This window comes from Lissotriton vulgaris, chromosome 7, assembly GCF_964263255.1.
Source record: "Lissotriton vulgaris chromosome 7, aLisVul1.2, whole genome shotgun sequence".
NCBI classification, from domain to species: domain Eukaryota; kingdom Metazoa; phylum Chordata; class Amphibia; order Caudata; family Salamandridae; genus Lissotriton; species Lissotriton vulgaris.
Window position 1 is genome coordinate 135,601,745 of NC_141695.1, and position 27,393 is coordinate 135,629,137.

Genomic DNA, 27,393 nt, shown 5'->3' on the forward strand with positions numbered 1-27,393 from the left:
AATTGCAGTAGCAGGAAGGAGTGACCTGCTAGCTGATGGTGCGGGGGAAACATATGTTAATTCCTGTCTGGTCGCCCATCAGAAGTGCGTCAAGAGGAGTGCGGCGCGCTGTCGAAGCCTGCAGGTCGGCGCCAGCTTTGCGGAGGTGGGTGCGGAGGGCGCGCTCAGCTGGAACTCGTTGAGTGTCATCTGCGAGAGGCGGGCAATTGATTAAAAAACAGAAGAAAACGCTTTAATAATAATAATAATAATAATACTGATTTTTGTATAGCGCGAACAGCTACCTCGCGTGGAGGTGTCCCGGCGCTGAAAAGAAACCGCAGCAACAGAGAGGAATGCAGGGAGAGGTACTAGGCTTTCTGCGCAAAGAGCCAGGTCTTTAGGAGTTTCCTAAAGATGGCTTCTGACGAGGCAGATTGGATGGCAGAGGGGAGGGAGTTCCAGAGCTTCGCAGTGCCTACCGAGAAAGATCTACCTCCGAGTCTCGCCCTTCTCGCTCGTGGTACAGACAGTAGGATCTGCGAGTTCGAGCGCAGGTGTCTCTCTTGATGGTAGCGGGGAGTCGGAGTTTAAGATAATTGGGACAGTTCCCTTTTTGTGCTCTGTACGCTAGGGTGAGCGCTTTGAATTTAACTCTGCTCGCCACTGGGAGCCAGTGCAGCTCGTGAAGATGCGGAGAGATATGATGTTTAAAAGGCACGTGTTTTATCAATCTCGCAACCGCATTCTGCACGCTCTGCAGGCGTTGTGTCAGATATTTCGGGAGGCCAAGATAGAGGCCGTTTGAATAATCCAGTCTGGATGTGACTGTCGCATGGACCACCGATTTACGACAGTCAGTTGGTAGAAGAGAGAGGAATTTTCGGAGGTTGCGGAGTTTATAGTGGCAGCTAGAAGTGATATGTTGTATGTGAGAGGAGAAGGAAAGCGTCTCGTCCCACCATACACCCAAATTTTTTGCCTTGGTGCCAGGGGTGGGAGCAGGACCCATTTCGGTGGGCCACCAGTGGTCAGGGGAGGGTGGAGTACTTTTCCCAAAGAATAGTACCTGGGTTTTGCTAGCATTCAATTTTAGCTTGTTAGTGTTCATCCGTCTGGCTACGTCACTAAGACAGCCTTTTATTTTGCTGAACGCTGCTTCTGACACCTCAATGTATGGGAAGACTAGTTGCGTATCATCGGCATACGAAATCGCCTTGACCCCCCCATTTGGCGATTAAGGTAAAAAGTGGGGCCAGATAAACATTGAAAAGTAGCGGGCTGAGGGCGGACCCTCGCGGGACGCCACACCACAGTTGTTTGGGTTCAGAGGAAAAAGCGCCCAGAGCTACTTTCTGAGAGTGGTTCGTCAGATAGGAGTGCAACCAGCTCAGTGCCGTGTCCTCTAAGCCAATATCCTTCAATCTGAGCAGCATTCTACCGTGATCCACAGTATCGAAGGCGGCAGATAGATCCAGGAGCACCAGCATGGCCGATGCTCCTGAATCCAGCGACCACCTAATTGACTCAGCCACCTCAATGAGGGCAGTTTCAGTGCTGAAGCCGGCCCTGAAACCAGACTGTGTTTCGTGTAGTATGCCTCTTTTTTCGATGAAACTATTGAGTTGGCGTTGGATAAGTTTTTCGAGCATTTTTCCCGGGGCTGCTAGTAGGGAGATGGGGCGGAGATTGCTCAGATCATCGGGGGCGCCATTGGGTTTTTTTTCAATGGGAGAAGAGTGGCATGTTTCCAGCAGTCGGGGAACATGCCAGTCTCGATGGACATGTTCCAGATGTGTAGGAGTGGCCCCACCGTAGCATCCGACATCATTTTCCACAGTTTGGGGGGGCAGGGATCATCAGGAGCACCTGATTTACATTTGAGTATTTCTTTCAATGCATCCTCGTGGGTGGTTGGGAGGAACCGAGTTAAAGGAGGGATAGACATCTCAATGATATCATGGTCTGCCATAGTTGTTGGCTCGGAGGGGGTGAAGGAGTCATAGACCTTCAGGATTTTTTTGTCGAAGAAATCCGAGATATCCTCACAAAGTTTGCTAGAGGGAATAATTTCAGTTTCGATGGCCTTGGGTTTGAAGAAGGACTGAACTATTTTAAAAATCTCTTTGCTGGGTTGTTCCGCTTGTTGAATAGAGGATAGAGGATATAAAGAATAGTTTTTTTGCTTTTTTTTACGGAGTGATGAAGGCTGTGCAGGGCTTTTTTATAGCAGTTTCTTGCAGGTTCGGATTAGCTTGCCCACCACTGACGTTCTAGTCTTTTGCATTTGCTTTTTTCAGCTATCAGTTCTGCAGAGAACCAGGGAGCAGACGGGGATTCTCTTCGTGAAATGGCTATTTTGGGTGGAGCAATAGAGTCTACTGTGCTGCTAATCCAGTGATTCAGTAGTATTGCATCAGAGTTCACATCTGCTGATAGTAAAGGGGGGGCAGACGCGAGCGCGGGACATAAGGTCTCGGTGGATAAGTTATCCCAGTTCCTTCGCACATACGTGCATTTTCCTGTTGTTCGAGAGCAAGCAGGGAAAGAGATTAGGAAGGGGACGAGGAAATGATCTGTCCATAGAAGTGGCAGCGGGGGTTTAGTTGTGGTATCCGGAATGTTAGAGAAAATGAGGTCCAACATATGACCTGCCTGGTGCGTGGTACCGGAGGTGATTAGGGCTAGATTTGCTGATTGAAGTGTGTTAATAAGTTGGGAAGCCAGAAGACAGTCAGATCTGTCTGCATAAACGTTAAAGTCACCGACTACTATATAGTGTTGGTGAGAGAGAGTGTTTTGGACTATGAAGTCCATAAGTTCATGGGTATGGGATGGAGAACAGTCCGGGGGTCTATATATTATCAGGCCAGTTAGGGACGTTTGAGGGTTAATTTGGAGGCAGAAGTGTAGCCCCTCTATGCCGGCGAGGGTGGTAGGAGTGGAAGAGGACAAGGTGTATTTATCTTTGAAGATAATAGCCACTCCGCCACCTCTTCTGTTCTTCTCTCTATTAGAGAAGCTTAAAGTGAAACCGAGCGGGACAGCTAGAGCAATGGAGGCAAGGTTTTCTTCGTTGAGCCACGTTTCGGTAAGAAATAGGGCGTCCCACTCGGAGTCAGCTAGCAGCAGATAGATATCATCTGCATGTTTAGGAAGGGATCTGCAGTTCAGTAGCCCCGCTATGAAGGGGGAGGTGGGAATGTTGGCAGAGCGATTGTGCGATGTTTTTGGGTAGGAGTTTGCTGAGACTGAAACGTCACAGAGGCTTGTTGCACCGTGAGCAGGAGGGGGGGAGGTCCGGGGTGGAAAGGTCGAGCCTGGGAGCCTGACAATGATTGGCAGGGTTAAGTGATAGAAGTTCGCTACTAGACCAGACTATCCTTCTTGTGTGGGACTGGTCACTGGCAGCGTGGCCGGCGCCCGCTGCGCTCGTCCGCTGCGCTTCCGGGGTAGACACATTTTTGTAGAAGGAAGGGGGGTGTGGCCAGATGGGGTGGGCATGAGCGCAATGGATTCCCCTCAGCTGGCGTCAATGAGGGTGTGTTCCCCTCGTCAGCGCTGAAATCCGCTGAGCAGGAGAAAGGCAGATAGTTTTAAAAGTACACGGTATTAGTCACACGTAAAGTTTAAAACATTTAAAAGTCAAGACAAAGTTTCTCCCGGCTTCCGCCTCAGGAGCATGCAATTTCTTAAAGACGCGCTAGTGTCTCAGCGCGGGGTTTAAATACTCTTGCCAGGGGGCGTGGCCAGATGGGGTGGGCGTGAGCGCAATGGATTCCCCTCAGCTGGCGTCAATGAAGGTGTGTTCCCCTCATCAGCACTGAAATCCGCTGAGCAGGAGAAAGGCAGATAGTTTTAAAAGTACACAGTATTAGTCACACGTAAAGTTTAAAACATTTAAAAGTCAAGACAAAGTTTCTCCCGGCTTCCGCCTCAGGAGCATGCAATTTCTTAAAGACGCGCTAGTGTCTCAGCGCGGGGTTTAAATACTCTTGCAAGGGGGCGTGGCCAGATGGGGTGGGCGTGAGCGCAATGGATTCCCCTCAGCTGGCGTCAATGAGGGTGTGTTCCCCTCGTCAGCGCTGAAATCCGCTGAGCAGGAGAAGGGCAGATAGTTTTAAAAGTACACAGTATTAGTCACACGTAAAGTTTAAAACATTTAAAGTACACGGTAGAGGGTCCGGAAGACATACAGGACAGATGGGGGAGTCAGCTGAGCACATGGTTCAGGAGGCAGTCCAGGCGAAGGGTGGGGTAATTAATGACTCGGGAATGGTGAGAGGTAGGGGTGGGCGAGGAGCTGGAACAATATCGCTGAAGGTAGCCAGGCCTAAACCAGTTGCGGTATTTAGTGTTCCAAAGAACGTAGGGTGTGGGCATGAGCATGGCAGAGACAGAAAAGAAGGGACAGTTCTGTCAGAGGAAATTGCTGCTCCTGCCACGGGGCTTATAAATTACTCAAGTGCCAGCGACCAAGAGCCTTTTGAGGAGGAGACACATTTTGATGTAGTTCAGGGGAGCCAGTGTGCTTTACCGCCCTTTTTCCATAGAAAGGACCCAAATAAGTCGAGGGCATGGCTACAGATGGCCAATTTGACATTGTGCAGAATACTGCATGCACTTCACAAGACAGACAAGTGGCTGCACAAGAGTCAGCAGGCGACTGGGAGGTGGACATTAGCCAGCAAGAGGATGACAGCGTGCAGCAAGAAGGAGACCAGGAGGGTTTGTTGGAATTTATGTATGACAATGGGTTTGAAAATACACGATTCAACAGGATGCATGTATTTCCAGTAGCCCGACAGACGCCTGTGGGTTTTGGAGAAGAGGAAGAAAACCTGGGAGAACTGTTGGATGGGCAATGGGTTTGGGTGGGACATGACAGGGTGGTGGAAAATCAGCGGAGTACAGCCAGTATGCCCTGCAATAAAGACAATGCGTTAGTTAAAGGGAGACGGGAAGAAGTTCTTCAGAGCAAGGTTTATATCTCTGGTAAAGATAAGAAGAAGTCCGGCAGGGAAGGAGCATCTCATGGAACAGAGGAGCTAAGTCTGGCGGCCGCTGATCGCAGTGGTTTTAAGGTTGGATTTTCAGCAAATTCAGTAAGGGCGGGCAGACTTTTTGAGCGAGGGTCTGCTTTGGATTGGAATACTTATGATGGTGGGGTCGGGGATGGGGAGCGTCCAGGAGGGAGTAAGCACGTTTTTTATCCTCAGAAGGATCAGTTAGGAGAATTAGCTCGGTTAAGGGATATGGAGAAGAATGATGGGGAGTATGTTTGCGATGAGTCAGAGCACTTGTTCCTCAAAAAACGGAATAAAGGGAGGGGGAGTGGGGCGACAAAATCTGCTAAATCGTTTCAGGTTTCAAGAGAAGATGCTGCACCCTTGGTACAGGAGAATCACGAGCGGATTTCTCAGACTGAATTCCGAGCGGATTTCTCAGACTGAATTCCAGAGGAGAGAAGAACAGTTAACAAAGGGTAAGCAGTGCTGGTGGGGGGCATGGGATGTAGTCCCGCCCAAAAGGACAGACGCCTTAGCAGGGGACATTTTACAAATGTCTGTAGTGCAAAACAAGGTGTTAGGTTCCACAACAGGTGAGCTTGGTGGTGATCAAAATACAACACGAGAAGTCGGTAAAGAAGGGTTAAGTGGGCCAAAGAGACTGCCTTATATAGGGTTGGCGATGCCGTTGGGCTCTCATTTAAGTATCAAAACCAAGCAAAAAATTTGGCAGCATGAGTATGTAGATGTTTTTCGTTTGTTACACCGCGACCTTCAGGCCAAAGAGAGTTCTAAAGAGGAGGAACTAGAACTAGCTAGGCGGCCTAGAGTCCAGCGTAGTATAGACAACTGGACATCGGCCTTTCTGATATTTGCTAATATATATACTGCCAGAGGTAACCAGACAGAGCGGTATCCATATTTAAGTATATGGATGTCGTGAGAAAGGCACATATGCATTTTGGAGGATTTTCCTGGTGTAAATTATGATGAGGAATTCAGGGCCAGGATGAGTATTGCTGTAGATAGGACATGGGGAGATATTGATACGGAGCTTTGGCTTCAGTGGATGTCCTCCTCACACCCTCCAGCCACTACACACATAGCTAGTGGTCTACCAGTGGTTTATCGGCTCTTTCTTGAGCGCACCGCCCAGGGAGGTGCGGGGACAGTAGCAAGAGGACAGACAAGCGGAAATGGGGCATGTTGGAATTATAACCGGGGCTACTGTAACAGACCATACTGCCGTTTTAAACATGAATGCTCTCAAAGTGGGGGTAGGCATGCGCTCCACCAATGTTTTCCAGCTGCCCCAGGGGGAATGGGACACAGATTTCCAGAGCAAGGTCAAACAGCGAGGGGAAGAGGGGCTCCACTCCCTCCTTTACCAAAAAGATTATACCCCAATTAAATGGGAGTTGTTGGTTCCATGGCTGAATACTTATCCAGACAGAGATGCAGCAGCAAAATTATATTGGGGGTTTAGAGAAGGCTTCAGAATTAGTTACTAGGGCCCGAGAGCCAAACGTTGGGCAGATAATCTGAGGTCTGCGAAAGAGTTTCCTGAAGTGGTGCGGCAAAAGTTATGGGAGGAGGTAGGGCTAGGCAGGGTGGCAGGCCCCTTTTGCCAAATTCCTTTTCAAAACTTGATCATTTCACCATTAGGAGTCATTCCCAAGCAAAAACCTGGGGAATATAGGATGATACAACATCTTTCATGGCCAGAAGGCATGTCCATTAACGATTTCATTGCTGAAGAGGACACATCGGTGTCATATACCACAGTAGATGAAGCTTTGAAAATGGTCAAAGTGTTGGGAAGCCTAGCAGAACTTGCAAAATGCGACATCAAATCTGCATTCAGATTGATCCCAATCCACCCGGCTGACTTTGAGTTGATGGGGATACAATTTGATGGTTATTTCTTTTTGATAAAGTGCTCCCAGTGGGCTGTGCAGTTTCATGTGCCCTTTTTGAATTATTCAGTTCGTTTTTGCAATGGGTGTTTCAGCAGATTTGTACATCAGGACAGGTTTGTCATTACTTGGACGATTTCTTGTTCATGGGCCAGGCACAGTCTGGAGACTGTAAAGCAGCATTGACGTCATTTCAGAGTATGGCGGCGGAATTTGGAGTACCTTTAGCGACTGATAAAACAGAGGGCCCAGATACTACGATCACTTTTTTAGGCATTGAAATTGATACGACAGTGATGTTGGCCAGACTTCCACAGGTCAAACTAGAAGAAATTAAGAGGTGCATATTGGAGGCTCTAAAAGTAGACAAATTACAGTTGAGGCAGGTTCAGCGCTTGCTAGGGTATTTAAACTTTGCGTACAGAGTAGTACGAGCAGGTAGAACTTTCTGTAGACAGCTAGGTATGGCAATGTCAGGAGCTACTATGCCGCACCACAGGGTTAGGTTGACAAAGAGCGTCAAGGAAGATTTGAGGATTTGGCTGCTTTTTCTTGAGGTCTTTAATGGCGTGTCTTTATATTTCATTGAAGAAGGCATGCAGTGGCAGGTACAGCTTTACTCAGATGCTTCCGGTGCAAATGGTTTTGGAATATTTTGGGGTGGGCGCTGGTGTGCAGATGAATGGCCAGAGTCTTTGAAGGCACAAGGACGCAGCATTGCTTTCCTTGTATTGTTCCCCTTATTAGTGGCACTGATGGTGTGGGGTCCTGAGCTGAGCAATAGAACGATTTTGTTTCACGTGGATAACATGTCAGTGGTCAACCTGTTCAATAGGCAAAAAGCAAAAGATCTGAGGGTATTGAGCTTATTGAGGGCGTTTATGTTGTTGATTCTCTGACTGAACATTGTTTTCAAGGCAAAACATATTCCAGGGGTTAATAACATGATTGCCGATGTGCTTTCTCGTTCCCAGTGGCAAAGATGTCAGTCACTGGCCCCTGGAGCGGCAAGCTCGAAAACTCTAAATCCTCACAGCATCTGGGCGCTAGGGGACTTAGAATAGTGCGTCTGATGAAACAGTCTATTGCGCTGGCTACTCAACAGACTTACAGGTTGGCGTGGCAAGACTTTCTAAGTTATGGGAAAAGTGTTACTAATGTACCGAGTGATGAGGTCTCAGTTCCTTTTGTGCTAGATTTTGTACTAATGTTAATTTCAAAGGGTCTTTGTCATTCCACCATTGCGGGCAAATTGGCTGGGGTCTCTTTTTATGTGCATTTGTACTGGGGTTTTGATCCCATTGACAATATCTTAGTTAAGAAAATGTTGAAAGGATTGCAAAAAGAACAGTTTATGATAACGAAAGGGAGAGCCCCCATTTCATTTGAGTTATTAAAGCGTTTATTGTTGAAGCTGCCAGAGGTCTGTTATGATACACATGAAGTTAAAATGTTTCGTTTATGTATGATTTGGTTATTTTTCGGGGCGTTTTGAATCTTAGAATTGTTGGGTTTATGGGATGAAATGGGTTTAGACAGCAAGGAGGTCTTTTTGGAAGGGTACAGGTTACGCTTTTAGTTAAAAAAGTCTAAAACTGATCAGATGGGGCGTGGAGTGTGGATTCACCTAAGTACCAGTCATATACAGGGATGTTGTCCAGTGGGTGAATGGAAGGTTTTCAGGTTTTCCACAGATTTTTCAGAAGGCCCTATTTTTTTTCATAGCCCAAAGGTTAAGATAACTAGTCATCAACTTTTGGTGGTCATGAGAAAAGTTTTAGTATTGCTGGGAGAGGACCCTTCAACTTTTGCAACACATTCTTTTAGAAAAGGAGCAGCGTCAGAAGCAGCTAGATTAAGTCTAGGTTGGGGGACGATCAGGAGAATAGGTAGATGGCGATCTGCTTGTCGTGAGAGATATGTAAAAAAAAAGCAAGCAATACAAACATGTCAGAAGTTATTTCATGATTCTTTTTTTGTTTTTGCTGATATACGTTTTTCTTTTACCTAGGTGATATTCTTGTTTACGTTCTGATAAAAAGCAAATATGGATCGTAGGTCATTCATTCGTCAAGTGGGCTGCGATCTTTGCAGACAACCAGATTTATAGAAGGAATTTAGGCATACCCAACGATCGTTATGAACTTTACTGGTGCGGTAAAGGAAGGTTGAGATGGGATAATCTGTTTCCATTGCTCACGCGGATTCGTTATGACAGAGGTGGATCGGAAATGTTGATTCTGCACCTAGGAGAAAACGACTTCGTTTCCTTATCTGGTCTAAGTTTAATTAAAAAAAATGCAATTAGATTTAGCAGTAATTAAAGGTAATTGGCTAGGCACCAGATTGGTTTGGACTGAATTTATTTTCAGGACGCAATGAAGGAATGCACGGAACCACAGTGCCATGGAAAAAGCGCGGAAAAAACTAAATAGGGCAATGAAAATATGTTGTGTAAGTATGGGAATGTTGACAATTGCGCATGATAACATCACTGGCAAAGAGGGTCATCTATTCAGAGAGGATGGAGTTCACCTAAGTCAATTAGGAATGGCTTACTACATACTTGAGATAAGGGATATATTGTCTATAATAATAATAATAATAATAATAATACTGTGTTTTATAGAGCGCGAACAGCTACCTCACGAGGAGGTGTCCCGGCGCTAGAAGAAACCACAGAGGTCCAGGGGCAGAAAGTGGGAGACCTAGCGGGGCTGGGAAAAGAGCCAGGTCTTTAGCAACTTCTTAAAGCAAGGTTCAGACGGAGCCTGCTGGATTGCTTGAGGTAGGGAGTTCCACAAAGCAGAGACGTTTGCAGAAAAGGTACGACCGCCAAGGCGTGCCTTTTTAGCTCGTGGGACAACCAGTTGGATACGGTCGTTTGACCGTAGTGCACGGCTTTGGGAGTACCTTGGAAGGCGTTTTTTTAGGTAGAGTGGGCAGGAGCCATGCAAAGATCTAAACGCAAGCGTCAGGGCTTTGAATTTTATCCGGTTGGCCACAGGGAGCCAGTGCAGGGTTCGAAGATGCGGAGAGACTGACTGCTTGAAAGGAATTCGCAGTAGCAGCCTCGCAGCCACATTTTGAACTACCTGTAGTTTATGGGTTAAGAATTTTGGGAGTCCCAGGTATAGACCATTGGCGTAGTCCAGCCGAGAAGTGACAGTTGCATGGACTACCAATTTCCTGCAGCTCTCGGGTAGAAGTTTAAGAAATTTTCGGAGATTTCTTAATTTACTTAGACAGCAGCCGGCCACTTGTTGGATATGGGAAGTAAAAGACATTTTATCATCCCATCTCACTCCAAGGTTTTTTGCCGAATGGCTGGGCAGGGGTGGGGGGCCCATCTCCACCGGCCACCAAAGCTCTGGGGCGGGGACAGGACCTTTACCGAAGAAGATGACTTCGGTTTTATTGGCATTTAGTTTTAGTTTGTTGGTATTCATCCAGTGAGCGATGTCCTGGAGACAGCCTTTAAAGTTTGCGAAGGATTCCTGTGTCATCTCAGAGTAAGGGAATACCAACTGGGTGTCATCGGCATAAGAAATTGCCTTAACACCCCAGTTGGCAATTATCGTAAAGAGGGGGGCCAGGTAGATATTGAATAAGAGAGGGCTGAGGGCCGACCCCTGCGGGACTCCACAGTTGAGGGTTTTGGGTGTGGAGGAGATCGTCCCGAGTGCCACCTTCTGCGTTCTCTGAGATAGATAGGAGTTAATCCACTTCAGCGCGTTGTCTTGAATGCCTATCTCTGCCAGCCGGCTGAGTAATCTGGCGTGGTCCACCGTATCAAAGGCGGCCGACAGATCCAGGAGTACCAGCATAGCTGAACTTCCTGCATCCATCGACCACCTCACTGACTCGGCTACCTCTAGGAGCGCTGTTTCTGTACTGAAACCGGGCCGAAAGCCAGATTGAGTTTCATGGAGGGTGTTGCTTGTTTCCACAAATTTACTCAATTGGCGTTGTATCGCTTTTTCCAGCATTTTTCCCGGTGCGGCTAGAAGGGATATTGGGCGAAGGTTCGTAAGGTCATCTGGGTCCCCATTTGGTTTTTTCTTTAGGGGGAGGAGCGTGGCATGCTTCCAGACGTCAGGGAAAATTCCTGACGTAATGGAAGAATTCCAGATACTTTGGAGTGTGGGCGCTATAGAGTCCGCTATGGTGCTCCATATTTTAGCCGGACAGGGGTCATCAGGGGAGCCAGATTTACAGCGACTGAGCTCTTGCATCACCTCGTTCAGAGGGATATATGCGAACTGGGTGAGGGTATCTTCTGTCTCGCCTTTGGTCGTTGTGTCCTGTTTTACAATGTTTATTACTGGACCAAAGGAGTCATATACATTCTTGATTTTTTGATCGAAGTATTCTGAAATTTGCTCGCAAAGTAATGGTGTGGGGGTGACCTCTCTTTCAATGCATTGAGGTTTGAGGAAGGCCTGTACTACTTTGAAGACTTGTTTGCTGGATTGTTCTGCCTGCCTAATCGAGTCTGCATAGAAGCGTTTTTTATTATTCCTAATGGCTTTCCGGAATTGTTTCAATGCTTCTTTGTATCTAGTTTTTTCTTCTAGATCGTAATTTTCTCTCCAGAGTCTCTCCAGTTTTTTACAAGCCGCTTTCTCCTCTCTAAGTTCCTGCGTGAACCAGAAAGCTGATGGGGATTCTCTTTTTGATAGAGCCCGAGAGGCAGGGGCAATAGAAGAAACCATCCCTCCTATCCATTCATTGAGTAGAACAGCATCCCTATTGGGATTATTTGTCAAGGGGGGGGTGGTTCGCGCCAGAGCCGGGGACATAGCCTCGGGGGTCAGTTTTTTCCATTGTCTTTTCATAAAGTAGCATTTACTTAACGCCTTAGTATCGCTTCGAATGTTCAGAGTGAATGGGATAAGGGAATGATCTGACCATATCAGAGGGAGAGGTTCTTCCGACCGCACATCCTTGATATTGGCAAAGATAAGATCAATCGTATGTCCCCCAGTATGTGTGGGGCCCTCATTGATCAGTCTGAGGCCGGCCGCGTCTAACGTTGTTCGGAGTGTCTCTGCCATGGCACAGTCTGTTTTATCCATGTGGATATTAAAATCACCTACCACTAAAAAAAGGGGGTGAAGGAGTGAGCTCTGTACTATCGTGTCTAATAGGGTAGTGAGGGTGGAGTCCGCGCTGGCCGGGGGGCGATATATCACTAGACCTGCTAGTGAGAGCTGAGGGCTTACTTAGAAGCAGAAGTGAAGACCTTCAATTCCTTGTATAGTTGTGGCAGCCGAGGATGTTAGTGCTAGATGCTCTTTGAAGATAATCGCTACGCCACCGCCTCTTTTTGTCCCAGGCCGGTTGGCGAGGCATATTTTAAATCCCAGAGGGATAGCCAGAGCGATAGAGGTCAGGTTGTCCTCTTTGATCCATGTTTCAGTTAGGAACAGGATATCCCAATCCTGCTCTTCTAATAAGAGCCAGATCTCATCGGTGTGTTTGACGAGGGATCTGCAATTGAGTAGGCCCGCTTGGATGTTAGTTTGAGGAGGGGATTTAGGGTTGGGATGTATTGCGGGGGCAGCGCTGTCGAATGTTATTTGTGGGTTTCACCGGGAATTGGTCATGATTAAAAAGAAGGTACTTTTGAAATATCCTATGATAAGGCATTTGGGTGGGGACAGGAAAAATCTGGCGTTTTTCCTGAGTGGCCAAAAAGGGGGAGGTCAATGTCTAGAGCGGACATTGATCATCCTTCGTGAGAGAGTGTGGGGAAGATCAGAATTGGGGAAAAAGAAAGGAAAAGAAAGAAAGTGAAATGTTTTGAAATTTTGGGTGAATTAATAAAATGAAATATATGAAGGGTTTTGGATATAAACAGTTATAAAGAAATATGTTCAAAATGAAATTGTTGGTTTCGGCATGAGTTTCAAAATTCTATGGTTTCAGAAAAAGTTATACATGTGATATTTGAGTTATGGAAAGTGAAATATAATTGCCTAATCTTATTTAATAAAGGTGGCCTTTTTTGCTACAGTGGTGTTGTTGTTTCTCTTGGCCTGGGTTATCTTGGGCGATAGAACCCGGCAACGTGAACATTCTAATTGATGTAATGCATGAACCGGACGCAGCAGAGTCCAAAAAGGATAAGTCACATCACAACACTCTGTTGCTCCTTTCATTATTCACCACGGGGGTTCTAGCGCTTGGCTGGGAGGCAGGAACCAGTTCACTGTTTTCATCCATAGTCAGTGGCACACCGCAGAACACAAGTCCATTGTGGAGGCCCCCCCCTATTGTGTTAAACTGCACTAAGCAGCCCCTATTACGCTTGGATTTGACATATTTACAGTCGTCTGATGTTAGACATTGCATTATGAAACATTGGTTACTGCGAATTTGCGGAGACCTTAACACCTTAAGAGCGTCGAACGTTCAGCGCCCAGTGCTGAACGTTCGACGAACAAATGCTGGCCCGTCGGCCAACGGTCATGCGCCGCACTGGGGAGGTAGTGCTCGCGATGACCGTTGGCCGACTGCAGCACTTAAGGTGTTAAATTCTGGCTCACTTTGATACAGAAACCGGGATTCTACTTTACGCAGCAGTGCTTCTGCACGCCGGAGATGGTTTTCCATTGTATGTATACACCTACAAGTCACTCCTAAGTGCAATGGAATTAAACACAGTAGAGACTGGATGTGACCCCTGTAAAAGGGCGCCAAATGGAAACAATGCTATTCGTTCATCTTCAATTCAGAGGCCTACTTCTACAGTATGGTGTGTCAACATTCCAGACCAAAGTACAAGGACATCAGATGTACATCACTATTATTCCCTCATGCAAGCAGCAAACAATAAATAAACTAACTTGGGGTTTCTATATCCTTCATGGGAAACAAAGAAGCCGACTGCACGTCATATGAGGTTTTCGACATGTGGAGTAATGGCCTCAAGGAAGAAAACACTAACAACCGAGTGAGTGGAAGTGCTTTCTTTTTATAAGCCGTACTAGTATGACAGAACATCTCAAGAATTTGCACTGGCTGAGAGTGGCAAGTAGAGTAAAGTTCAAGGCACTCTGCTACATGTTCAAAATTAACTCAGGAACAGCCCCGGAGTATTTATGTAAGATTGCCCAGAAATACTTGCCCTTACGTAACCTACGCTCAATGCACCAGGCTAAATTCATTGTTCCCAAGGTTAATAGAGCACGACTAGGTGGTCGTTTTTTTGCCTACATGGCACCAGTATTGTGGAATTCACTTCCATCGCAACTGCGATTAGAATCCTGTTACCTCCGCTTCCATAAGGGAGTAAAATCATGGTTGTTCGATCAATAATTGTCCCCCTGTTCTCTCTAGTAACATAGATCCAAGGCGCCGGGAAACCCTCAGGGTAGCTGTTGCGCCATATAAATGTAATATATAAATATAATTAGCACTCTCTCCGGCAGCTCTGCAAGTTGAAAGGTGAGTTGTACTTCTTAATTAAGCTCATTAAACACTTCTAATGAACAACTGGAACTGATGCGCTTAATTTTGATGACCTTTTACCTCCTCATCAGCATTCGATTAGGACACGGGCAGTTGGCTCCTGAGAGCAGCAGCACATGCAGTGGGTCACTGTGAGTGCTTCCTTCCTGGTCTTTGGCACAGGGGTGTCCAACCGTGCAATGAGGGTTGCAATAATTGATGTTTCCCTTTCATTGTCAGCAATGTAGCGTGTTGCATATGGATGCAGCATTCCCACAACTGTTAGTAAACTTGAAGCCGTAATCAGCGTGTGCAGGCTCATACATAATGTCTAATGTGTTTGTCACGCTCACTTTTTCCAATGTTAATAACATAAGAGGAGCTACTCCTTTTTTTCTTTCTGTCAAAGTGAAGAAAGGAGCTTTGTATAGAACTGTGCTTCCCATTTTCCCGACTTTAGTGGCTGTCCCGCAGAACTCCGCTGCATTTTGCGGCGCTTTTCAGTCACTCTGCAGAATTCTGCGGGGTGAAATTCAGTGAACTCGGCCCACCCTTAGCCTTGATAGGTATTACTCATTGTACTTTGCCAAGATTGATGAGAGCCAACAGCTTAATGGTAACAGCAGAATGCAGTGCGTGCTTTACAGGTCAGCCATTACAGAGCATGGACAGCAATTCACATAAGTAGTGTATCTATAAATACAGGGCAACAATCCCTCTGTACACTCTGTAATGGATTATATTACTATAATGCAGTACATTATATGGTAAACATTCCAAGGTGTTAAATGATCACCATTTTCAGATTTCGGGTAGTAATGATTCTGTGCTGTTAGAGCAATCTAACCAACAATTTAGGGCCTGATTCTGATGCGGTTAGGAAAGCATTGCCACCTAGGGCCTGATTCTGATGCAATTAGGAAGGCCTCCTAATGGCATTTGCTCATTCCAATCGGATTGGGAATGTGTCTTCCCGACTCAGGGCCCAATTATGATGCAGTTAGGAACATATGCTCCCATTGAAATCAATGGGAGTCCAACGAAATAGTATCTTGAGGTATCCGGATGCATCGTACTCCGTCGGTCGGTCTCTCCTAATCCGAGTGGGTCGGAAAACATTTCCAAACCGATTCAGTCGGGAAGCTTTTGAACCCACATCAGAATCAGGCCCCTAGTGGCACACTTTAGACATTTTCATAATGCTTAAGCATCTCATACCGTACTATTAATACGTACCCTCAAAAATGTATGTAACTAACTCAGCTTGTGATGTCTCAGTAACTGTAATAGGCACTTTGTATATGTGAAACTACAGACTAGATAGGTTGATTCGCAACATTTTTCATGAGTACCAGAGTAGTACTACAGGAGTACCACAGGAGTACCTTTTACGCACTCCTGTACACCTTGGTGAATCAGCCCAAAATGTCTAATTCTCTGTTAGAAAAAGTGGAGAAGGGCCCGGTCCTTTCTAATAGTACACATTGTGTATGAATATTGTTAGACCTGACATCCTCAGTGTGGTATTACCCCAAATCTTTGCCTTCACTCTCATAATTTGCTGAACTCATTTTTGTTGGCATTAGGACTCTGTGCACTTTTCCCCTACTAATCAGTGCTAAAGTGCTGGTGCTCTCTTCCTAACACAGTAAAATTCGCCTAGACCAAAATTGGTATATTTAATTTACTTATAGGTCCCTAGTTAATGGTACTATATGTACCCAGGACCTGCAAATTAAATGCTACTAGCGGGCAGTAGCACTCATTGGGCCAGCCACTAAAGTAGCTGTTTCAAACATGCCTCAGGCCTGCCACTGCAGGCTGTAGTACAGGTTTGAATAAATATTGCATTTATAAGGCACAACTGTCGCCTCGCGTGGAGCATCCTGTCTCTACACAGTAAAAACAGGGTTCATCATAAATTGACTAACCAGAATATCAAATCACTGAATAAATGTGTGACACAATGAGTCAGGGGCCAAAAGGATCCAGGGCTTTAGATGTTTTCTGAAAATGGATTCAGGTTCAATAAATCCCAAATAACTGAGGAGTTGGTTCCAAGTCTTGGTCCCCAAAAGAGCAAAGCATTGACTTCCTTTGGTTTTGAGTCTAAAGGGTTTGAGAAGATTTGCAGATGAGGATCTCAAGGTCCCAGGAGTGGAATTGGCTAAATCTTTTATTTTGGACCTACTGCTCTGTATGCTCTGAAAGTGAGCAGGACAATTTTAACAAGCATTTGCAATACAATATGTCTCGCATTTATGACAGTTTGAGCTATTGGCATTGTAAATGACAATAGCTTTTATTTATGTGTCTTGAAAACCTGCAAGCGGTGCGTAAATATGCACTTTGTACTTATAGCCGTTGATTTCGAGAAAGACTCGAGGAAACCATGACACATCCTGAGCAGGACCCTGTCATTATGTGTTAACATTAGGCTGCATGGAAGTTTATTCTATGCTGTTGGTGACTTGAGCCTGGAGCCAGCTCTTCGGAGAAGTCACCCGGGAAGGAGATGTCTCACATGGCTTCCTTCTAGCAGCAGAAGTGCCTGGCTTTCAAACACTTAGAACAACCACCTCCATGGTTTCAGGTCAGTCACTTCTTGTATAAAAAAAACATGAGAATGTCTTTACAATCGTTTTTTTTACTTTGGAAATAATGGTTAGAGATTACATTTTTTGTTTTATTTCTGTCCCTTGGCCTTCTAACTTCATGCTGATAGGGGGACTGCGACCCAGTACTAGCTCCCCCTTTCCAGGCTGATTTCCTACCTCTCTGGCCATTCCTGTTCCACGCAGCGCTTTGTAGCAGCATAGGTATATGGGCAAACACTATATAAACACTAGCACAGCACAGCGTTCTGTTCCTTCACTTCTTTAAGCCTACCCACCCCGTCTCTTCCCTCTACAGTCCCCTAATTACTTCTCAGTAACCCCTTTCGTCTGCGGTTAAACGCAGTGCTTTCATCGCTGTACAAACTCCCTACCATGGCATTACGGTATAACATTTTCCTACAATCAAACAAAAACAGATTCGAGTTCTCAGGGGGCAACCGGAATGGACAGGCGCCTGAACCGACTCTAAACACATCGCGGAGCAGTTCCCGCTATCTACGAGCGGTGAGTGTTTTCAATCGCAATATCACCCAGTGGTGAAGTAGTAGCAGCAGCCATAGAAAGCGAGCATAAGAATTACGTTTGCTCGCTCAAAACTCCTTATTTCACAACAGAACCGATACCAACATGGACAAAGAGGAAATAGATAAACAGCGGGAAGAAGCCGCTCTGACATTGTTTGATGCGACAGACAATTCTACAAATCATAACAAAGAACTGGTGCAGAGTGATCATAACAATTTGCAAACAAAGGATTTAAAACATTTGTTTAAAGAGCTATTGAAATTGCGCAAAGCTGAATGTACAAAATGGTGGGAACACAAATCCCTAAGCAAATATGAGGAAGTTGGTCGGGTCCCTCGGGGATTAAGAATTTTATTGGCTCCAAGCTTCGATAAACCAGACCCGGCAATGTTGCAAGAATGAGGGGAAAGCAACCTGGCCGCGTCCATGAACTTAGTTTGTATACTGATCAAATACGCTGTCAGTGATCGAGCAAAATTATTGGAACAAATTAAGGCTATAGAAATGGAAATAAATGCTTGCCCGGATGCTTCAGAAATTAAGAAACTGACAGATAATATGAACGAACAATTACATAAACACGAGGAAAAAATCAAAGTCCATAAGGCGTCCAAATTCATTCGTGACGCTGATGATTACCGATATGGCAGGATATTTACATTTTCTCGAAAATACAACATAGCCAAAAGACAGGCATATACGAAAAAGAAAAATGCCACTGGATCCAATTTCAATAACACAACCGCAGCTACCAGTACCAGTATGACAGCATCTGGTGCTGTCAACGTGGATGGGGCCGACCAAACTACAGACTCATCAGTAACAAGCGCATCTAGTGTGGAATCATTGTCATCTGGCTCCACCAGCTCAGATTTAAACTTAATGGGACTGGAAACATTGAATCTCCAGCAGGAAATGGACTTTGTAGTAGAGGAGAGGCTCCAAACTTTGAGGTCTTGGCAACCCAATTCACAAGCAGGCAAAGGAGGAATAAATGCCGGAAAGCACGACGGCGCAGAGGGAAACAACGCCGGTCCTCAGCAACAGCAAAAGAAAAAGAAAAAAACATGGGGGAAACGCCGTTAATTGACAACACTATTATTAATCTCTCTAATGTCACCCTCAACAAAGCAGAGGAACAATTGCTTTCATTAGAATTGAATTATTCTCCAATACAAAGTTTCAACTATACCATGACTAGAGTTGACCTCTTTTGCTTTATAAGAAAATTGAAATCAAAAAAACATTTTGCTTTGCAATCTGCCAAAGATCTCGATATTCCAAATAACGGAAATGGGGAGATTGAACCTGATGGGCCACTAGCATTACGAGCATCAGACACTCATACTTTTTTAGAGGCCAATGATTTACTTAGCTCATCAGACACTACAGAAACAAATCTTGAAGACGCAACACAGAGTCGCTTAAGACAAGTATCTATCCCCCAAAGAGGAGCTGGTTTAAGTCCTTTTCGTAGCAAATCCAAATTCGTACCTTTGATGCCCAAAGATGCGATTGACTTTTTTCACGACTGCGTCACCAATGATATTAAAAGACTCTATACTCAAACAAACAACAAACACCGCAAGAAAGAGATACACATAAAACTTGCTTATGACAAACTGATGAAAAAATTAGGCAACAATCCTGATATAGTGATTAAGAAATCAGATAAGGGGGGTAATTTGGTGATCTGGCCTAAGCAAGACTACATCATTGAAGCCAAACGCCAACTTGAAGACCCCTCATGCTATGCTAAGACCTCACAGAAAGAGTACGAGAAAGCGACATCCAAATTGCACAAGTCATTTGGCCAATGGAAGAGAGAAGGCCTAATATCATCTGAAGAGTACAAATTTATGTATGTGAATTTTCCCATCTTGCCTTCCCTTTACCTTATTCCTAAGGTACATAAGGCCGTGCAACCAACACCGGGCAGGCCTATTGTATCAGCGATAGGCAGTGTGGGTGAGAAAGTTGGAGAATATATTGACTTTTTTCTTCAGGACTTGGTAAAACAACTCCCCAGTTTTACCCGTGACACCAGTGATTTTATAACTAAAATTTCTGCAATTGAATGGGAGAGTGATATGTGGCTTATCTCGTTAGATGTTGAGTCGCTGTATACCAGCATAGATCACACACAAGGACTGTCTGCTGTACAACACTACCTATCTAATAGACCTATCTTGTACTATGAACACAACAAGGTCATTTTAGGTCTTATGGAATGGTGCCTCTACAACAATATTTTCTCTTTTGGCAAAGAAATTTACAGGCAACTTAGAGGAGTGGCGATGGGGGCCTGCTTCTCCCCCAGCTATGGTGCTTGCACGTTGGCTGGTGGGAGGAGCAGGTCCTCAATGTGCGCCACAAGGCGTGCATGGAGGGCCACGTTAGTTGCTTTCTGAGGTACATTGATGACATTTTCATCATTTTGGAGAGGTAGTAAAGAGGAAACCTTGTCTTTTATTCATGACATTAATGACAATTCCCTTAACCTTAATTTCACAGCTCATATTGACAAGAATCGCATTCAATTTTTGGATGTTGAGGTGTATGTCACCAACTGTACATTGAACACCACTTTGCACAGGAAACAGACTGCAGGCAATGCTACATTGCACGCAACCAGTATGCACCCAAAACACACTATATCTGGAATCCCGTATGGTGAAATTCTCAGGTTGAAGAGGATTTGTAGTTCCCCTTCTGACTTTAACACCTGTCTAGGGGAACTTCTAACTAGGTTAAAAGCTAGGGGTTATTCTGAGCGCATTTTAAATGCAGCACTAACTAAATCCCTTTCTAGATCCAGAGAAAGTCTTTTCTCCATATCTCCTCCTGAGACTGAACTCCCTACTGATACAGAACCCCAGTTAGATTGCCCGCGTCTTATTACCACCTACAGTAGGGAGGATAGAAAAATTAGGTCCATTATCAACAAAAATTGGCCTATAATATTGAGCGACCATATACTCAATACTAGATTACCATCTTCCCCTACTGTAACCTTTAGACACGCTAAAACCATGGGCAACTATCTGGATAAGGCAGCCCCTGAATTAAAAACAAAAACACAGTGGATACGCCCCACCAGAGGATTCTACAAGTGCTCCAGTTGCCGAGCCTGTAAATTCGGAGTCACCACCACACATTATCATACCCCTTTCAGCACAGTTGCCAAGACCATCAATGGCAACTATTCTTGCAAGACAGATCATGCTGTTTACGTTCTGGCGTGCACCTGTGGGCTTAGATTTGTTGGCAGCACTAAGCTCCAGGTGCACGTCCGAATTTTACAGCATTTGTGGGCCATTCTACACAGTGACCCGACTTACCCGGTCGCACGGCACTTCAAACGGGTTACCCACAATAAAGATCTGAATTGCCTTAGTTATTTCGTGATTGGGGCTGTACCTTATCTAAGAAGAGGAGGTGACCGTGAAGCACAGCTTAGAAAATTGGAATCTAGATTTATCCTAGAACTCGATAGCCGTTGGCCAAACGGGCTAAACAACATTGAAGAAATGCACCATTTTTTGTAAGCTTTCTGGTGTAGTTATCTATCTGAGTCTTCTATACTAATCCAGTTTTCCTATACATGTAGCCTGCGCACTCCTAGTCAGGTTCCCTATTAGGAGACTTATTGCGAGATATATACCCTACAGTACTGTTTCGATAAATAAGTGATGTTCCGATAGACACATATTTATGTTTCTGTACACTATGCACTTTATAAGGTTGTCTTTGGATATGCACCTTTTTCTACATTCAAACTGTATTATTCTAGGATTCAATGAAATAATTTTATTGTAGAAATGGAGGGTGTATATAGCTGTAGATACAACCAAGTGTGTATATAGAGATGAACTGATAGATGTGTATATATATGTGTATATATATAAGAATAATGTAAATAGTTTGTGAGAGTTGTTGTTTTCAGAATAGGTTTTTTGTAATATATTTTGGTTTTTTGATATGATGATGTGTTTGTGCGTACATATATGAAATATGGTACTATTTATACATATTTTCATTTTTAACTTTCTTGATATAGCTTTTTACCATCTGAAACTTTTTTAGAGAGCTTTGAATTGAATAATACTATTTATCTAACATCCAATACAATATGTAGGCATATTTAGTTATTGAGTATCTCTGTTCTTATGCAACTTTGCATTTTTCTGTAACTCTTTCACTCATGCACTTTTTTAGACAATTATTGCACTTTAACTTTCGCTGCTACGAGAGATATATGCATATTTGCACAGACTAGGATCTTATATGCCAGTCGAAATTTTATTTTGCAATATAAGAAAATGTTTACATGGTTTGATATTAGATCTGGCATTCATCAATCTTACTTGTGTTACTTTCTGGATTTAACCAGTAACTGCAGTTTGTATTTTGCATTATCAGCCAACGAGAAATGTTACCAGCGATAGTATTTCTTCACTATTTATTGTTAATCACGTGGTTTTGGTGGACACCACTAGGGCGTGGTGTCAGTATCACTGCAAGTATAAAAAAAGCATAATTATTTCAAACATGTTGCAGTGTGAACAAGGGCTTTCTGCTCGAAACGTGCCGCTGGTTCTGTTGAAGGATAATAAAACATTTTTTGCTGACTCTGATGGTCCAGTCCTCATTTCTGCTGGCGTGGAGGTGGTGTCTGCGAGCGCAGAGCAAGCTGGGGAGGAACCTTTTTCATATATATATATATATATATATATATATATATATATATATATATATATATATATATATATATTCCAGCAACCTCCCCGGAGAGAGAGAATGAGTCGCACACACATCGTGGTAAGTTTCAGCTTTTAATTTAAAAAAAAGTTCAGTTTTCCTGATGCATTTCGACCATACAAATTTGGTCTTCTTCAGAGGAGGAGCCGGGCATGCATCGTGGGGCCGCGATCCAACTAGCAGGGCCAAGTCATTGCTCATTTAAATGTCAATCCTTCCAGTGGGCGTTACTACAATGTCGAGCATCCTGGTACCTTTAGTTATCCCACAGCCTGTCTGTAATATCCCTTCAGTGGGTAATGCTTAATTGTTTCTGCCAAATTCTTCCGCTGCACGAGTCCCTCACAAGCCTTTTACGAGTTTGTTTGGAGCCAGAACCAGGGTTCAGTCCATGGCGGCTGCCGCTGCCCTGATGCCTTGCGATGAAATTGCTTACAGGGTCTGTTTCGGGCAGTTAAGGTGCTCTTTGTCTGGCGGTGCGTTGTTCCACGACTACACCAAGCCGTCATTTATTCCAGCAACCTCTCCGGGGAGAGAATGAGTCGCAAACACGTTGCAGTAAATTTCAGCTTTCAATTTAAAAAAAAGTTCATTTTTAAAACTTTTACAACGCATATGACTTTATCACGCATGCCATTAAAATGCAAATGCATGTGTGGTAAAGTCATATACATTGTAAAAGTACATTATTAAAACATCAAATATATGTTTGTATATGTGTATTTATATATATATATATATGTATACATATATATATATATATATATATATATATATATATATATACATTTTTTAATTTAGTTTAAATTGCATTATTTATATTTTTTGTATTTATTATTCTATTTTATTACCCTTTACACCCTAAAAACTAATCCCACCCTGCTCCTTTTACATACCCCTGCACCCTGTAATCATAACCCACCCTTACTCCCTAAAATACCCCAACGCCCTTAAACACTAACCCATCTTAACCCTATATATATACCCTGTACCCCAAACCCAAACATATCCCTAAACCCTAAAAATACCCCTGTACCCCAAAACCCAAACCTAGCCCTGAACCCTATAAATACCCCTGTACCTCAAAACCCAAAACTGTTCCTGAACCCTAAAAATACCCCTGTACCCCAAAACCCAAACCTACCCCTGAACCCTAAAATACCCCTGTACCCCAAAACCCAAACCTAGCCCTGAAACCTAAAAATACCCCTGTACCCCAAAAGCCAAACCTAGCCCTGAAGCCTTAAAATACCTCTGTCCCCCAAAACCCAAACCCAACCCCTGAACCCTAAAAATACCCATATACCCCAAAACCCAAACCTAGCCCTGAACCCTAAAAATACCCCTGTACCCCAAAACCCATACCTATCCCTAAACCCTAAATCTACCCCTGTACCCCATAACCCAAAACTATATCTGAACCCTTAAAATACCCAAACACCCCAAAACATCTACCTCAGTATCCCAAAACTCAGGGAAATCTGGTAGATTTCACTGCGTCACTTTTTCGAGGCTTTTTCCGACAGAACCCCCACCCTGCATACATTAAACCTGACGCGGGTCTAATGTGGCACAGGGCTTCACTTCATGACGCATCTCCCTAGAGCGCATGGTTTACACTGTCACTGCGTCACAGAAGTGACGCAAAGACGGCATAAATGTGTCTCGCAAGGGGCTTGTAAATCTGCCCCACTGTATTTACAGATCCTTGCCTGCATATGAAGGGAGCGCTGCCAGAACAGTTCCCTTCACAGCGTGAACTTTTTGTTAAGTGGGCGAACTGTTTAAAGCACCTGTTCTGTAAACATTTTTGGTCAGAGAAAACAAATTCCGGAAGTGAGCCACTTGGTTAGGGGTTACCGCCACTGGAGAAAGCAAATACTTTCCCAGTGTAACACCGCGGATACCCTACTCTAAACAGCGTGGGCAATGACAGCTTGGCAGAGTGGAATTGCTGTCTCTTTATGCCAAACCCTAAATAAGACCCTTGTGACCTGATTTAAGGTTTGGTGGTCAGAGTAAAGGCAAACAAGGTTACAGATAACTTAATGTTCACCACCCTGACTTTATCCTGCCCTCCACAATTGAGAGATGTCTGTAGTCCCTGCAGACATCTCTTTACATTTGCAGAAGCCACCGCCAAGGCGGTTACTGTCTACTTCTTTTATTTCCTGCTTGCCTGTTCCTAGTACCAATCGCTGTTTATTTAATCACCAGAGCGCTCACTACACAGGCCGCCGCACGCAAAACTTTTAACAACACGGGTGCTGCAGTTCATGTTACACCACAACACCCGCTTTCATGTTTCTGCCTCAGCGTATAATGGTGCATTTTATTTAAGCATCACGGCGCCGCTACACCGGCCACCACGGGCATAACACATGGGTAAAATACATTGTTATTTACAACACCAATAGCTCTAACTCTCACAAATGCAAGACCTATTGCATTGCAAATGCTTGTTCTCCCTTTTATCATGCTTGATCCTAACCAGAGCCAGGACTACTTCGTTTTGTAAATGTAAACTTACCAGCGCTGCTCTCGGTGAGCAATGCAATGCAAGTATTAGCTGGGGAAGTGCAATTCTGTGGAGTCCCCGTGCAAGTCGAAGCAGTTGTGTTAGAACATGTTGGGCATGAGAGGGCATTCACTGGAAAAATAAAAGAGAAGAGAAAACATTTCTGAACATGGATAAGATGATGTTGGTCATTCTTTGTTTTTTTCAGATATTTGAAAGGGCCGACGTGTTGCAAAGATTGCTGAAATGTCAGCAACTCTAATCTCATAGATCAGTCTTTTAATACATATATATATATTTTTTTTTTAGAAATAGTAGAACAGCACAACTAGGCGCCTGGGTAAAAGCATTTGAAAACCACAGTGGTTCCAGGGACCAATTAGTTGGTGCTTTTGTTTGTAACCTGGCCCAGTGATAATTTGCATTACGCAGCACTAAGGGGGCGTTCCATGGGTGGTGCTTGGAGGTTCCCATAAACCCACCCATGGTGTTTGAAACAAAACCCTATCTACTAAAATAAGTAAAAAGAGCTTTGCATCAGAAGCTAACACCCTTATAAAATAGGCTCTTTGAAGGAGAAATGTTTTTATTTCTTTACAACTTTCCATGTGTAAAGCGCACTTACAAAACAGGAAGCGTTTTAAATTTAGTCCAAGCATAGAATTTTGTACAGGAATGGCACCGTTCCAGTACAAAAGTTACTCTAGAATCACGCAGAAAGCTCTTCTCAAAAGTGTGCGCGTGGTGATCGCCAGCCTGAATAGGCACCAGCGTTTGGGAGTGAGGAGGAAAGGGCCAGATCTCTGTAGGTAAGGCACTGTCCTGCCCTCTCCTTCTCACGCAACACAGTGCAGCAATTCTGTCTGCTGCTTTGCCTTGAATGATAATTCAGTAAATAGACCTCTGTGTGCTGACCAAGGACCACCAATGGGACACTTGTGCCATGGTTCAAGGGTGTCTAGGATTGTTTTTGTGCAGGAAGGAACACCTTAGGATGAGGGCAAATACTTTGAGTAAATAGAACAGGGATCTGAATAAAGAAAGGCAATTTTTTCTCAGCCTAGAGGACACGGCGGATAAAGAGTGTAGAGAGGCAGTTGCACTCACCCGCAGACTAAAAACCAGAGATAATACATACTGAAGAGAGGAAGAGGGCATGTCAGCTTCATCCAAGAGAGCAGAGATACACGCCCGTAAGAGGGCTCGTCACCTTCCACCAGGAGAGTTAGGATGATACAGGCTAGAGAGAGGGAGAGGGCACCTCACCTTCCACCAGGAGAGAAGGGAGGATACAGGCTTAAGAGAGAGAGAGAGAAAGAGAGAGAGCACCTCACCTTCTACCAGGAGAGTAAGGAGGACACAGGCTAGAGAGAGAGAGTACCTCGCCTTCCACCAGGAGAGTAGACAGGATACAGGCTAGAGAGCGAGAGAGGGAGAAGGCAGCTCACCTTTCACCAGGAGAGAAGGGAGGGTACAGGCTAGAGAGAGAGGGAGAAGGCAGCTCACCTTCCACCAGGAAGTCAAGTCAAGTCAGAGAATTTATATAGCGCACTACATACCCAGAGGGTCTCAAGGCGCTTAAGGAGGGGTGGGGAATTACTTGTCAAATATCCACGTTTTAAGTTGCTTTCTGAATGCTAGGTGGTTCTGGGTAAGGCGAAGGTAAGTGGGAAGTAAGTTCCAGGTTTTAGCTGCCAGGTCGGAGAAGGATCTACCTCCCATGGTGGTCTTGTTGATGCGAGGTACAGTGGCGAGGGCTTGGTTGGAAGATCGAAGCTGGCGGGAGGGGGCGTAGAAGGACAGTCGTGTGTTGAGGCATTCTGGTCCGATTTCGTAGAGTGCTTTGTGTGCGTGGGTTAGGAGCCGGAAAGTGATCCTCTTATTGACGGGAAGCCAGTGGAGGTTTTTCAGGTGACCAGAGATATGTTCTTTACGCGGGATGTCTAATATGAGCCTGGCTGAGGCGTTTTGGATTCGTTGGAGTTTTTTCTGGAGTTTAGCGGTAGTCCCGGCGTAGAGGGTGTTTCCATAGTCCAGTTGGCTCGTGACCAGAGCGTGGGTGACCGTTTTCCTAGTTTCGGTGGGGATCCAACGAAATGTTTTTTTGAGCATGCGAAGAATGTTGAAGCAGGATGAGGAGACGGCGTTGACTTGTCTGTTCATTGAAAGTGAGGAATCCAGGATGACGCCCAGGTTCCGTGCGTGGTCTGTCGGGATGGGTGCTTTTCCAAGGGCTTCTGGCCACCAAGAGTCGTCCCATGCGGAGGAGGAGGTACCTATGATGAGGACTTCTGTTTTATCTGAGTTCAGTTTCAGACGGCTGTGTTTCATCCATTCGGCTACTTCTTTCATTCCTTCGTGTAGGTTTGTTTTGGCGGTGCTAGGGTCATTGGTGAGTGATAGGATCAGTTGAGTGTCATCCGCGTAGGAGATGATGTTGAGGTTGTGTTGGCGGGCGATGGCCGCGAGGGGGCTCATGTATACGTTGAAAAGGGTGGGGCTGAGTGAAGATCCTTGTGGTACGCCGCAGATGACTTCAGTGGCCACTGACTTGAATGGTGGAAGGCGGACTCTCTGGGTTCTTCCGGTGAAGAACGAGGTGATCCATTCCA

General features: G+C 44.8%; 1 protein-coding gene across 1 annotated transcript in view; it reads right to left on the reverse strand.

Annotated features, from left to right (window-relative positions):
- LOC147701008 (phospholipase A2 inhibitor and Ly6/PLAUR domain-containing protein-like) overlaps window positions 1–27,393 on the reverse strand; it is a 97,750-nt gene that overhangs the window by 65,059 nt on the left and 5,298 nt on the right. Inside the window, exon 2 of the mRNA XM_086929834.1 lies at window positions 24,794–24,913. Within this exon, the coding sequence (XP_086785960.1) occupies window positions 24,794–24,913 (120 nt within the window). The remainder of the gene's footprint in view (window positions 1–24,793; window positions 24,914–27,393) is intronic.